Consider the following 15,679-nt stretch of genomic DNA (forward strand, 5'->3'; position numbering starts at 1 on the left):
TTGTGTCAATATTTGCCTCCATATAATCACTACTGTTAAAACTCTACCAATCCCTGTGACAAAACCATTTCTTTAAACCAGGGTGTTATTTCCACAATATTGCAGCTTCGTTCCTCCCTTGCAATTCCCAGAAGTTTACAAAGTGCTCTTAGCTTTGCTGGATCTACAAAAGAAGAGTTTTTGTGTACTGTGATAGTGATGGGAGTTGGGCTTTTTCTTTCCCTGAGGTGTTTCCTAAACCACACCCCTGGTTATAAGACTGCCTGCAATCCACAACCAGTAAATTCTTTCAGCCAGCTTAGTTTGAACTTATTTATTAATTAAATTATTATCCCCCACCAAAGGCAGAGGGATATAGAAATGGCTTTGTCTGTCTGTCAGTCAGTCTGTGTGTTTGTCACAAAATTAATATTTGGCTGGGGATATCTATTCAAAGAAAATGCGTGTTGTCCCCTACCGGTTTCACCGGAGGGGAATTATGGTTTGGCTGTCAGTCTGTCACACTTTTCTGGATCCTGCAATAACTTTAAAAGTTCTTCATATTTTTTCATGAAACTTGAAATATGGACAGATAGCAATATGGAGATTATGCACATCATTTCATTTTGTTCCTACGTCAAGGATTCTGGATTCTATGGCAACAACTGGACAAGAAATACTGTTGAAAATGATCGATCCTCATACTTTTCTGGATTCTGTGATAACTTAAAAAGTTCTTCATATTTGTATGATTTACTAAAATCCTTCAAATTATTGTGATATTAATTTTGATATAAATTGAATAAAAAATATCTTCTTACGAATTAGAGAGTGAAAAACAACCTGTAATTGCTGTATAAAGCAAGCTTATTGGGAGCCAAGTGGGTGGGGCAATCTTTCATGACAATCACAGACACATTTCTAGATGATGATGAAAAACAATGTGAATAACTCTCTCTCTCTGATGATTGGTTATTAATTGGAGAAGCAATAAAATATTTTCTCTGCAAATTGTTGTTCTCAGACTCGGGTGCTGCTTATGATGCTAGATAATATAGGCATCTTGCAATCTGTCTGGGACAGAAGCTAATATCACAAACTGCATTTTTGTGTTCGCAGATTAAAAGCTATTCTTACTTGTAAACAAAATGTGAGCTATTGTGATGTTTTTTACATTTATAAGTTGTCACTCATATTATCCACACATGTTAAGGCATGCCCAATAAAATATGTATGAATGTTGAATTTATTTTGTTAAAATATTTAAAATTGGCTACCTGTTATATTACACGGGTACTTGATAATAAATAAATTCGGCCAACTCCATGACACCTTGTAGCATAGATCATCTCATCACAGTCATGAAAAAAGGGAAAATAACCATTACCACTACCAATACCACTAACATAAGCATCATTATACTTGTTTATATGCATAATCCCCCCCCCCCTGTCCCTCCCCCCCCCCAAAAAAAAGCCACTCACTACCTGCCCGACATTTAAATCAAAACAGTGGCCACAGACTCCAGAGAATGTAAGTGAACAAGACAATTTAGAGGAATATATTTAAGGTGATAGAATCAGGAATATTTTGATATGTTAGAATTAATAAAAGAGGTTATAATTAACTCTACATTTTATATACAAAAACAAAAGATATTAAGTGTCATATTCAGCGAGAATTGAATAAATGTCTGAATCAGAGGGATATGAAATTCATGTCAGTTAAAATTTAGACAAATGATTATGCCAGTTTGAATTGTCATAGGCCACGTACTCTGAATTGAAACAGCCCCGGAAAATGCTCGAGTGCAGCTTCATTTATATCACCTCATGAATACCAGAGTAAGAATTGGTTATGTCATGTATGCAGGTTCACCTTTGTGAAGCGGTTGACATCGATGACTACATCCAGGAAGACTGCCAAGTCAACCGGTACCTCAACCGGCCCATCCTGGTTGCGGTTAAGATGCTTAGGAAGGAGGCAGACGACAGGGCCAGGTAGGTTCAGAGATTATTCAACCCTTTCCCATTCAGAAGAAAAGTGAAAATGGCTATATGCAGCCAGCAACAAAAAAAACAGCCTGTGTATGTTCAGCTTTTATGCTATTTGCTTCTCATAAGTACCTTACGGTTGGAAATGACATGCCAAAAGGCATAAATAGGTATTTTAAGGTGCCATTTTGCAGGAAAAACTGTTTCTTAACTTATACTTGGTTTATTTCTCTAATCACATTTATAATTGACAACATAAATCCTATTCCTCAAGATATCTTAATAATATTTCTACCATTAAGCGAATCTTTGAGGGCAAATTTATTGCACATTCTTATATGATTTAGGCCCAGTTTTTTCGTTGCAATGTTAACTATTGACAAATATTCCATTATTTGTGTTTGGTGTGTTGTAAAAAATATCATAAAAACGTTATTAATTGGTTATTTTATTTACAGTCATATTTATGGATCGGAAATCCAAATTTATTCTCACCTGTGTTCTTTTTTTGCCTTGTATTTTAATAAGCTCATGTGCAAATGTGTTGCATACAGGTATTAATGGAAGATACAGGTTTGATGGTTTAACATGTGCACTTGTTTGAAGTAATTAGCAACCGACACTGCGTTAATCTGTATTAATTTTATGAAGTTATTGCTCGTTATGCCATCAAATGTGTGGGCATTCTATGAATGTTAAACCTTTCCTTTGAAATGATTTACAAAGGTCAAGGTAATAGTTTAAGATATTGTGAAACATATGTTAACAGTAAAATGTGGCGATATTAATGCTTAAAACATGCATAAGAGCATTGTTATGAATGATTATTTTATTAACGATTTATAAAGAATGAAATAAAAATCTGAATGCTGTTATGATATAACTATCAATATTGTATTTGTGTATAATAAAACAATCTAAAGCTGTAGTGATTATGCAAATAAAGAGTGCTGATGAAATTGCATGAAAAATAAAAACATACATATGAGCACCGGTGTTGGAAAATAGGGCTAAATGCATTTGCGTAAAATGTCATCCCAGATTAGCTTGTGCAGTACATGTATACCTAGGCTAATCTGGGATGACACCTTTGCGTTGTCAGAAATTTGGCATAAAAGAGACATCCTTTAAAAGAAAATAGACATACAAGTGTTTAAACTGTACAGGCTAATCTGGGACCACACTTTATGAACACGCAATAAGCCCTTTTTACCCGAATCATGTCTCATATTGTTGTTGTGTGATTAAACGTCTGCAAGATGTTGTAAAAATGCACAAAGAAAAAGTGCTGATGAAAATTTATGTAAAATGCAAACAAACAAATAGTTTGACACAGAAATAGGCTTTTTCAAGGTTTGTTTTTACATGTTGGCTACATGTTCTTTATGTTGCAAAAAGTTCTTTTTTTTAATTTAATTGTTTTTTTAAGTAGCGTAAAGAACATGTTGCAAGTTTGTATAAACATACTATGAAAAAGCCTATTAAGGCGTTATATATCAGGAAAGCGTGAATCTTCTTCTGGGTCAATTTACTTTTTTGTCATAACTGGATACGAAACTGAATACAGATAGTTGTCAAACACTTATCTGTTTCAAACCATGTTACAGGGCAGACTTCCAAAAGGAGATAAAGATCATGTCCCAGCTGAAGGACCCCAACATTGTGCGTGTTCTTGGGGTGTGTATCAGGGAGGAGCCGCTGTGTATGATTGTGGAGTACATGAAGTATGGAGACCTCAACCAGTTCCTGCTGGACCACGTACCCGAGTCTCCCATGGCAGAGGCAACCCACGCAAAGACGTTAAGGTATGAGCTCTTTATTAAGTGTCGTTAAGTTTTTATAATGCCCATGCAAGTGAGAGGGTGAGGTTTTAAATTTATAATGGAGCCTCCTTATTTTGTGTTTTTAGCTCATCTGACCACATCATGCTTATGGTGAGCTTTTGTGATTGAGTTTTGTCTGATGTCCCTCAAGCTTGGTCAAGTTAAAATATTCTTCTTGTTTGGTGAAAAACATGGTCGCTGGGAGTAGTTTTTTTGGTGTTTTGCTTTCCCCACAATTAAGTGTGTGTGGCGGGGTAAAATGAGGCCATCCATCTGTTTGTAGACATAAAGACAATATGTTACTTTTATTTAATATTGTGTATAATATTAATTGGAGAGGCAACTCAGTTAACAATGTTTGTTTTGATTCATTTAAGGTGTTATGTCTAGTAAAGCCAATGATGTTATGTTGCTTTTGAAAGTAAGGGTTCTGTTATTGAATGCCACTTATCAATTCTGTAACCAAAGGCAACATGCTTTGTTAAAAAAGTGTGCGAGATATAGACTACAAATGTATTGTGCCTTATTTGAAGATGACACAATCACAGTTTATTTTAGTCAAGTCCCAACTTAAATTTATCAAATGTGAACCATCAGGCAGATTATGTTATATACTAGGATACTATTACCCTGTATTTTCTCTAAGTTTATTGGCATATTATTTTGGCGTATTTCCGTTAATGTAAATGTTTGAACACTAGAAAGAAAAAAAAGTCCAAAAACAAAAGGTTTTGATATAAAATATTAACAAAATTTTGCTTTTGTTTTTGACTGACTTAATTGGTTTCATCTTCATTTATTTTATAAAAAATGTGCCATAATGACATACCCTCATACCCTTTTTCCTGCTTTGTTAACAGCTATGGTTGCCTGATCTACATGGCGTCTCAGATCGCCTCAGGTATGAAGTACCTGGAGTCTCTGAACATGGTGCATCGTGACCTGGCCACCCGCAACTGCCTCGTGGGCACAAACTTCACAATCAAGATTTCAGACTTCGGCATGAGTCGGAGTCTGTACAGCGCTGATTACTACAGAATCGAGGGTCGTGCTGTGCTGCCCATTCGATGGATGGCTTGGGAGTCTATATTACTGGTATTTTAGTTGAAACATATTTGTTTTAGCAAAATTGCATTGGAAGCCAAAGGCTTATTGAAGGGTCTTGAGTCAGTTTCCTGAATAGAACCAATACTTGGTGTCTTTGAGGAGATTTGAAGAATGCTCCCACAGTGGGTTTCAAACCCGTGACCTCAAAGTCACTAGGCGGACACCATATCCTTTTTTCCAAGCTGATCATACTTTTTGCTACAGGGGTTGGATTTTTATAATGATTTTTTGTTCTTACAGTATAATCTTAGCAAAATTAAACCAAATTTACATAATACTATATTGCAACTCTAATTTGTTTGTGCTGCTTTAACTATTCTGAAAATATTAATAATTTTTCATAATTATTCAATTATGTTTCTACAAATGTAAACTGCTTTTTGGTATAATTAAAGCATTTTGTGTGCGATTGAGTAACAGCCAATCTTTCCTGTCCATTTCAGGGCAAGTTTACGACAAGGTCAGACGTCTGGTCTCTAGGAGTAACCCTGTGGGAAATACTTACCTTTGCACGCGACCAACCGTATGATGTCATGAACGACGAACAAGTGATTGAGAATGCGGGGCACTACTACCGCAATGACAATAAACAAATTTACCTACCACAACATGTGAACTGTCCCAATGAAATCTACGACCTCATGCTCGAGTGTTGGAATCGAACGGAGTGCGAGAGGCCGAGTTTCCGCGAAATCCAGATGTTTCTACAGCGCAAGAACATGGGCTACAACCCGAAGGATGAAAAGATGAACCAGATAAAGGTCCCAATTTGCTGACTAACCGCCCACAAGGAGTCGGGAGAGGGTTCAATCTCCAAGCCGAGTAATTTTCAATCAGAATGCGGTCGAAAAAATGTTGCTCCATTACGTTCAAGTTTTGTTGAACAAGATTGCAGTAGAAAATTGAAAATTGCAGTTGTTGCTCCATTGCGCACAAGTCGCGACTCGATTTCTTGTTTCATTGGTCAGCCATTTTCGGAGCTTCCTAATTTTAATGAAGCTGATTTGGATCCAAGGACTGTAACAATGATGAACTGCGATCACAAACTATTTGAATACAGCGATGAGGATGTTTCTGAAACGGAGAACAAGGACGTTGTGGACGTTCTGCTACGCAATTCACTTTCAGAAAATCCAAAAGTTTCGTTAAAAGGGAAGACAGCAGTTAGAAAGGGTGATAGTGAAGCAGAGTCTGCTGTCAAACCAGCCTGGACTGGAATAATCTCTAAACCATGTCCCGTGGTAGTCTCTAAACCAACTGTGCAAAAGGGAACAAACTATATTCCGGCTTGAAACTCAGATATTAATTTAATCTGACAATTCCCTCACAAGTTGTACCGGTGTATACCGGTTCTCAAAATGTCTGCAGTTTTTCATGATTAAAAGGCAGATTTCTCACAAAGAACTTGTTGTGCATACCAGAGTCTAGTGAAAAATGGGTTTGTCATTTTCTGCAAGATAAAGTTGCAAATGTCTTACAACAGATTACATGTTTGCATTTGTAATTAAATAAATGCTTTCCTGTAAACTTTGGTTACAAGATTGCAGTCAGGAACGTAAGACATGTGCACACTAGTGTGGTCTAATTGACAAGGGAATGTGAAAAGTATGACTGTAGGGAAAACATTGTATTAATGAGGATCGTTACATCCAGTTAAACATTGGGACAGATCCTCCCAATGGTACGGGGTGTGTGCATGTCTGCACATAATTACAGCGAACACTTCAGTGTGCAGAAACCTGTGTACATTTGCAGGCTTTGTATTTTATGTCGATTTTATTTTTTGTAGACATAAGATGGCACTTTGGATTCCAGCCAAGGATGAAAGTTTTGATTCTCCTTGGAATTTGAGCATGAAAGTGTTATATCTGCTTAATATTCATTGTCAGATACAGTAATTCAAAGTTCATATGAATTCTGACATATTTGTTATTTTCATCATGTGTTCAGACATAGAATTCGGAATTTGAGATTTAACTAGACTGATCACTGTTCAGCTATGTTGATTTTTTGTGTGAAATGTTTCCTTTTGACGACAAATTCTTTCAAGATGTTTTCTGAAAAAAACAAAAAACAGATTGGTTCCTTGCATTTAAAGCGCTGTCTGGACATGACATTGAGCTTGCATTGCTTGTCATTTGTAGTATAATCATTTTGAATCATAATTCAGCCCATTAATGTTTTGAAATCATTTTCTCATGTTGCATAAAAGATTGGCGTTATTTCAAGCAACCAGGCTTTTATAAAGGTGTCTTGAAGCCAACTTCGATGTATTCTGACACACAGTTTGTCATTCAAATTGTCCTTGTTGATGTTGTAATGAGATTTCAAGTCATGCTTTAATTATGTTCTTCTTTAATAAAGATTCATAAAACCTCACATTAAAATTAATATACTCATTTAGGCTGGTGTTTATGAAGGCTAACAGAATAGAGAAAATCTCAGTATGATAATATAAGATCAGTGATTTGTTTGGTTTACAGTCATAACTTTAAAGTACCCAATAACAATTATTGAAATAATTTACACAGGTGTGATATTTATAGTGTCCTATATTAATTTTGTCTAACATTAGATTGATTGATTTATTAATGTCAGAATTGCAGTTTATTTATAAAATTTATTATTGGCACCAATCATGATATTGTTCATATGAATTATTGACATTGTCATCAGTTTAACAATTGAATGATTTAAGTAAATGAAAAAAAAATCAGATGTTCATGAATTATTTCACATGGTTGTTGTATACAACCAAATTACATTATATATATGTTTTGTATATATTGATGTGAAATTGTACAAATGTATATAGTCATAGTGTTGTTCTATTGATAACAGAATTAAATTGTCTCTTGTATGTGCCACTTTCCAGCATTTATGATTTGAAATATAATTTAATGTATCAAAACATACATGCATTTCTCCACTTTAATGAATTATCTCTTTTAATAACTGTTTGGTTAGGAAGGACAACATGGTCACTTCTTTTTGTTAATGTAAATTAATCTTCATTATACCAGAAAGTAGCTTGTCTAATTTTAAGAGTTTAATTCATATGAAAAATTTAAATTCAATACTGCAAAAGTAATTGATTGCACAAATTTAAGTCAAAGATTGGGATATGGAAAGATCCAGTCATTGTCTCAATACAATATAGTTTTCCTCTTTGAGATTCTTATAATTTTCAAGTTTGCAGGCGATTAGATGCACACAGCTTATATCTCCACAAAAGGCAGGAAGAATGTATTTATTAAAATAGTTAACTGTTTTAACTGCTTGCCCATGGTTGGGCGTAATTAATATAATTTTGCACTAAAGTTTACTCACAATTTAATTTGAAATTTAGTAACATTAGGAGGAATAAAACTTGGAGTCAATGATGTGACTAATTCATTTCTTTTTTTTTATCAAAATGTTCATATACTTTGTGTCGTATTAATTTGTGATTGTACATTGTATTGACATTTTCTAGTCATTATGGTTTCAATGAAAGGATTTTTTTAACTTGCATTTTACTGAATAGCTTTTGTTTTATCTTCAAATTGTGAACAATATTTTATAGTAACTGTTTTGCTGTTCTTGCTGTAGGAATTTATGAGATTAGTTGAAAAAAAAACATTGTAATATTATGCATATAAAGTGCATATATTTACATAATTATTAAAACAAATGTTTGCTACAATAACATGTGAAAGACGTATGTGTTAGTTTAAAAGAAAAATGGTCATTTAGTAACTTGTTTGTCACAAGGGAAGTAATTCTTTAATGTATGATTAAACTACATGGTTGTCTCCCATGGATTGTAAAAAAGGATCACATTTTTTGCGTTTTGCTCATTTTCTGCACAATTGTATTTGTTAACAATGTTGTGTCAATCCTTTTGTGTACATTTTGTAGTCATTGTTTCTCTCAAGTCTATTTTAACCAATGGCATTGAATAACTTCAAAACTTTATAAACATAACTTGATAACTAGACACAAAATGCAAGTCTTTGTATAGACATAACGAACATAACTTTACTGGTTAAAGATTCATGAACCATCTTATCCCTTTCCCACTTTGAAGCAACTTCACGATGGCTATTTGCAAACAGCATAAAGCCAGAACAACCTGGTAATTCACAGTCTGTTCAGGTTGTATGCTTTTTTTGCTGTTGATCAGTATCTAAGGTTTTGAGATGAAGCCTTAAAAACTTGAATCTGGTTAGAAAGGTCTTAAATTAGATATATACATTTTTTAGGGACTTCAAATGCACAAAAATACGTATCTAAGTGTTAGAGGTTTAATTCAGTTATTTAATGTGTCCAGAATCTCATAAAAATACAAGTGTACATATATTGTTTCAGTATTTGTCTACTAAATATACGCACTTGAATTAAGTGTATATGTATTTTCAAACACATTTTATATGTTTTAGCTTATCATTTCAAATGCATATATATGATAAATCTTTCTTAACAGACATAATGTACATCAAACTTAGTGCTGGCTCTGTAAACATATTTCCTATGTTCGTCCGTCTGTATGTGTTCAGTGTTTGCCCTCCTATTGTGTATGAATCTGCGGGTGACCCAGCCCAGATTTCCACGTCTTTGAATACTTTATCGTTTATTTATCGAAATATTTCATAAAATAAAAATGGATGAAATAAAACCTGTATGTTTATCATTTTATTAGTACCCTTTTAGTGAAACCAGAGAGGGACTCATGGTTTGTGCTCTGTGTGTCTGTCACACTTATCTGGATCCTGCGAAAAATTTAAAAGTTTTTCATATTTGTTCATGAAACTTGAAATATGGACATATGGCAATATGGAGATTATGCACGTCATTTCATTTTGTTCCTACGTCGAGAATTCTGGTTGCTATGGCAACAAATAGACTAGAAATATTGCTGAAAATGTTGGATCCTGCCATAACTTTAAAAGTTCTCCATATTTGTTCATAAAATTTGAAACATAGATAGATGGCAATATGGAGATAATGCATGTCATGTCATTTTGTTCCTACGTCAAGAATTCTGGTTGCTATGACAACAAATAAACTACAAATATTGCTGAAAATGGTGGATCCTGCCTAGATAGGGGACTTTTATCGCTAAGCAATAGTCTTGTTTTATTATGCAGCCAAAGTATAAATGCTTTGAAATACACTGGCATTGAATTGACTTTACATTTAACCAAACTCATATGTAAGTATGAGCACACATAGCAATGTATGTTCTCAAAAGAAATAATCCATGTTAATGAAATTGTAAATTAATAAAACACATTTAATAAACTTCAAGTGTGACACACATCAGCCACTAAATAGACTCTGAAGCCTACCATTATGTTTGAGTTTTCTTTTCAACATGTGTACTAATTCCAATAAATATATTATGGGAACGAATATCTGGGGCAACAATAATATAGAACCAATGTATATGGACTGAATAAAAGAGCAACCAATGTACAGGGGGAGGCATGCGTATGCGGGAGCTTACCGTGTTAATTGGAGTTCACTTCCAAGATTGTGTCGTTTTTGTGTTTTTCGTGAAAGAATTACGGATATTCCCCCACGGGATTACAAAATAACGTAGCAAGCAGTGTCCGGCTTGTTACAATTACGTATAAACAATTGTTAACCTGTGTCAAAACTACCATCGGAACACTTGTCTTTGAAACAAATGTCCGAAATTCCATTGTTGAATTTATCCACCTATCATATTTAGCAAACAATACACAAAATATGGTACATAAAATCACGACATCAAACAGTTCGAAAGCTCTTATAAACCAATATAAGTTTATTATACTGAAAACTGTTTTGATTCAAATTATAAACCAAAATAAGTTTATTATACTGAACACTGTTTCGATTCAAATAATGGGTTTTACATCGTTTGTTTTCTTAACCATATAACAGCATACTAAAATGTATGAGTGGCTACTATAAAGTACGACCATATCCAAAAAAAAATAATATTTAGCATACATTTATACTCTATGAGGAATAATTTGCCCTTTCATTCATATTTTTAAGCACACGCTAATTTCGGTGCATGGAAACCATCATCTGTGTTATTGAATTGTTAAGGAAGATTAGTCCTGGGACATCAACAGCTCGTATCCTGGGCTTTTTCTAACCTTTGTACAGGCTTATGACGCTCTGGTCTCCGAGGTGGGAAATCATGTGAAAACAACCATTGAGTCCCCATTGCCACGTGTGTCTGATTCCCTAACCAAAGTTTTCTGTTGTGACATTCAACCAAAAAACGTAGGCATTTTTCTTGCAATAATTAATTTTCACTTAAATAATGCAACTGGTAAAAATATATTTACACACAAAATGATTCAACCAAAAAACGTAGGTTTTTTTCTTGCAATAATTAATTTTCACTGAAATAATGCAGCTGGTAAAATATATTTACACACAAAATGATTTTTGTCTTTGTGCCATAAAAACCCATATTCTTTGGGCAATAACTGACAATAGTTTATGGTTTTGAATATTTCATTTTTCCCATGTAATAGGATATAACTTCCACTTCAAATGAGTGTAATTGTAAAGAAACAAAATCTCAAATAAGTTTAAGACAAACGTAAGATTTGCATGTTTAGAATGATTTAAAAAAAATATATATAAAACATTCACTAATTTATTCTTTTCCAACATGTGAAGAGCATTTCATGATGATACGAGAATTCGTTTAGGCCATTTGAGTACTTACTGGTATGATATATTTACATTATTTGCAGGGATTCTTCAAGCTGTTCAAACAGTTTTTGCTCACAGAAAATGTGGACGAGGCACAGGTTATAATTGTCCAGGCATGTAAGTGGGAACTTCAAACTTTCACTGAACAGTTAATGATGATTACAACACGAATATGTTCTACATTTCTGTTCAAATATATACAATGCTAAACAAACATATTTTTGATGTTGTTCTGACATAGAATCTGCAAAAGTTACATTGTGTGCAAGGATTAAGTTCATTTGCTACCATGAAGTCACTATAACACTGTGCTTAGTATAAAGTGCCCCAATAGTTGGTAAAATAAAAAAAAACTTAACTCTTAAGAATACTGCACATATGTTTTCTTCCAAAACGACATGGCATGGATACATCTCTTAATGATCGAATTTTCAGATGCGAATGGACAGACTGACTGCAACTCCTTCGAACTATTCAACAGCTTGGTACAGAGAAAACCAATAGTGAGCAATAGATGGGTAAAACAATATCTGCTTGCTGGTACCACACTTGATATGGTTTGTACATTTCTTATTTAAAAAACAACTACTTTGCTCTAAATGTTTTGTGAATCTGCGAGGCGCTGTGGTGGTTTGTGTTATACCATACCTATAATCGGTGAACCTATTAAATAAAACCGCATTGAGAACATGGTTGTGCTGTTTGAGTGTGTAAGAATTGTTCGGAGGAAGATATGCATTAAATTGTATTAAAATAATAATTTTGGTTGTGACACAATTCTGCGGTGAACACATAGCCTTTCCGTTTAAAATAGAAACAATAGTTATAACTTCCCTTTTCAGGAGAACTTCATGGTCACCAAGATTTGTCGATATGGAGAAATCTGTCACGAAATTGATTACCAAGAATTTGAGTTTGAATTAAGGGGAGACACGACCAAAAGTTTGTCATTTTAGCAACTACTGATTTTGAAATATTTCCAGTTTCAAATTTTAAACATTTTCAGTGTTCAGTTCCAATTATCAGTCCTAATTTCTGGCAGCTATCAAAATGTTTTACCTGCCATTGACATCCATGTTATGTACGGGATCAAACAACCACTTGGAAGAAATAGTCTTGCATAAAGCTCCATAATTGTAATAATTCTTTTTAATGCAGAAATTTGGGTACCATGGAAACTAAAATATCCTTAAAATTTTCTTGAAACATGAACCAACTGGAGATTTGATGTAGGTCATAAATTTGGATATTGATTATTTGTGCAACTGCAACTGTTTTCGAAGGAAGTGCAATGGCTGATTGGTATAGGCATTATTACTTTGCATTGCTTTGTACTGTTGCCTTACGGTACAGGTTCAAATCCCAGTCAAAACACATGAAAATCATTCATAGTTACTAGCTTTTGTTATTTTTTTCAGTGGCTTGCATCAATATATTTTCAAGATAATGATCAAAGGTTGATAAATATTTTTCTCATAGAAAGTATGACAAAATATTGCATTGATACATTAATGAAATCTGATTATATGCCATGTTATACATTAATTATAGGTCAGCTTTTGAGACTTATTAAGGATATTGGCGGCATCCCAGTTATCAACGCAACAGAAGATACAGTTGTTGTGTGTGCAGACAACATGTTGCATACTTCAAGTAAGCATTATAAAAACGCTTAAATGTTATTGTAGTAGCTGATGAATATTTAGTTTCTGTGTTCAAATAGAGCTTGGACGATTATTGTCTGTCCGTTGTTAAACAGCTTACGTACATCCTAGCGAATTTTGTCCATTAATGAAAATGGCAACATTTCCAAGTCACTTACTTAACCACTTATATAGTACTACTCTGGTCTAGTTGAGAGCTTTTCCCTTCAAGTGTTGTTATTCCCTATCAATTTGTTGTGTGTTTCCAGGTCAATGTGCAACCAAAGAGTGGGTGTTCAGTTGCATTGTGGAAGGAAAGATGGTATCATTGAAGGAACAGACAACAGATTGGGACATTGTTTATGAAAGCGATAAATTATGTGTGATTAATGAACCACTGAATAAAGTAATTGTAGCAACGTCAGGGTCAGCTAATGGGAAAGGCCGGTCACATAAAACCCAATGTTACATATACTGCGAAAAGCTAGATTACAAGTTACATAGACACCTTAAGCAACAACACTCCAATGAAATTGAAGTAGCTAAGATTCTCAACATGCCAAAGAGATCCAAAGAAAGGAAACAGGCATGGGCGGCCATAACTGCCAAGGGTAATAATCTGCACATTACAAAAGTAAAAGAAAAAGGGGTGGGTATCCTAATACCTAAGTACAGACAGAGCAAAGAACAAGATAGAAAGAAATATCTGAGCTGTGAGTTCTGTAGGATGCTAATCATTTCGACTGACCTATGCAAACACCACAGAATTTGTGTCAGTAAGCCTGACAGAGTAAAAAGCGATGCCCCAGTAAAAAATTCTAAACTGCTAGAAGCATGTGCCTCTACTGAAAAAGCAGGAATAAACGAACAATTTTACAAAAAGGTTGTTGTCAACATAAGAGAGGACTAGATAGGCAGCTATGCCAAATCTGACAGTCTGATTTTACAATTTGGTGAAAGAAGATTTGAAAAAACGGGAAAATTGGAAAATTCTTATTCCCATATTTCTTGTCGTATGCGCGAGTTGGCTAGATTGACTATAGCCATGAAAAATAATTACCCGCATATATACAATTTAACAAAATGCATTCAGCCAATCATGTGGACCCGCCTTCTTGAAACAATAAAAAATGTTGCAGGGTTCGAAGCAAGGACCTGTTTTTATGCGTCACCGTCTTACGTGGAAAAAATAAGAAGTAGTTTAAAAAAGTTGCCAAAATGCTTCGCACAAAAGCATCAGAGGTGGAAGATGGGGAGCAGGAAGAGAGAATGTCCCGATTTATAAAATGTTACGATGACGAATATCATGAAAGAATGGTCTTTATGGCCAAAGAATCAATGGCTATTGAAAGGTTTAATAACCAAAAACTTTTACCCATCGTCGAGGATGTTGTTAAGCTGAGCATTTGCCTCCGAAATGAAGCCAGCATATTAAGATCCAGTGCACCAACTGATCTTAATACCCCAGCTGATCTCAAAGAGATTTATTCTTCACTTTGCAAAGTTTCCTTAGCAGAGGTAATACTTTTTAACTGAAAGAGATCCGGAGAGGCGGAAAGACTGAAAACGGAAGATTTCGTAAAGGGCTCTGTTAATGACGTAGTGGATAAAGATATATCACAAACATTAAGCAAATTTGAAAGGCATTTGTGTAAATCTCATTTTAGGATAGAGACGCGGGGAAAAATCCTCAAACGAGGCAGGCGAGTATCAATCCTCCTAACAAAAGAGATGAAGGAAAACCTGGACACACTACTTAGATTGCAGTCAAAGCTTCAAATAGAGTCTAAGTACGTATTCATGAGACCAAGTGGAAGAAAGCCATACAGAGGCAATGATGTACTGAAAGAGGCGACTGAGAAAGCAAAGGTCACACATGCTTCACGAATAACTTCAACAAGTTTACGCAAACAACTGGAAACTTTTTCTCAATTTTTGAATCTTACAGAGAGCAGCCAAGACATACTAGCCACGTTTATGGGGCACGATATACGTACACATAGGGAATACTATAGACAACCAGAAGGGACACTAGAAGTCGCAAAAGTTTCCAAGATCCTACATTAATTGAATATGGGAAAAATCACACAGACGGATGCTGCACAACTTCATGGAAACCAAACCATAATTGGTAATTATTCTATTTATATTTAGATACTGTTTGAACACGGACAAGGTCTCTTAATATTAACGTTGTTAATATGAGCATGAAAACGGGGAGTGCAAATATGAAGTTGCATCCTGTGTTATGGTTATACCCAGGGGACGTTTGTTTACTTTTTCACTATATATATATATATATATATATATATATATATATATATATATATATATATATATATATATATATATATATATATATATATATATATTGTGAAGTATATACTTTTTGCTCATTTCACCATAATGCTGTTTTGCAGACGAGGAAACA

At 34.4% G+C, this 15,679-nt stretch overlaps 2 protein-coding genes across 10 annotated transcripts in view; one reads left to right on the forward strand and one right to left on the reverse strand.

Annotated features, from left to right (window-relative positions):
- LOC127857918 (discoidin domain-containing receptor 2-like) overlaps positions 1-6,057 on the forward strand; it is a 177,549-nt gene extending 171,492 nt beyond the window's left edge. For all 4 annotated transcript variants that reach the window (XM_052394670.1, XM_052394671.1, XM_052394668.1 and 1 more), the window contains exons 7-10: positions 1,852-1,979; positions 3,581-3,778; positions 4,657-4,891; positions 5,347-6,057. In XM_052394670.1, the coding sequence (XP_052250630.1) occupies positions 1,852-1,979; positions 3,581-3,778; positions 4,657-4,891; positions 5,347-5,679 (894 nt within the window). In that variant the 3' untranslated portion in view covers positions 5,680-6,057. The remainder of the gene's footprint in view (positions 1-1,851; positions 1,980-3,580; positions 3,779-4,656; positions 4,892-5,346) is intronic.
- LOC127857912 (uncharacterized) overlaps positions 1-15,679 on the reverse strand; it is a 351,976-nt gene that overhangs the window by 47,998 nt on the left and 288,299 nt on the right. The window lies entirely within an intron of this gene.

The sequence above is a fragment of the Dreissena polymorpha genome, chromosome 14, assembly GCF_020536995.1.
Source record: "Dreissena polymorpha isolate Duluth1 chromosome 14, UMN_Dpol_1.0, whole genome shotgun sequence".
NCBI lineage: Eukaryota > Metazoa > Mollusca > Bivalvia > Myida > Dreissenidae > Dreissena > Dreissena polymorpha.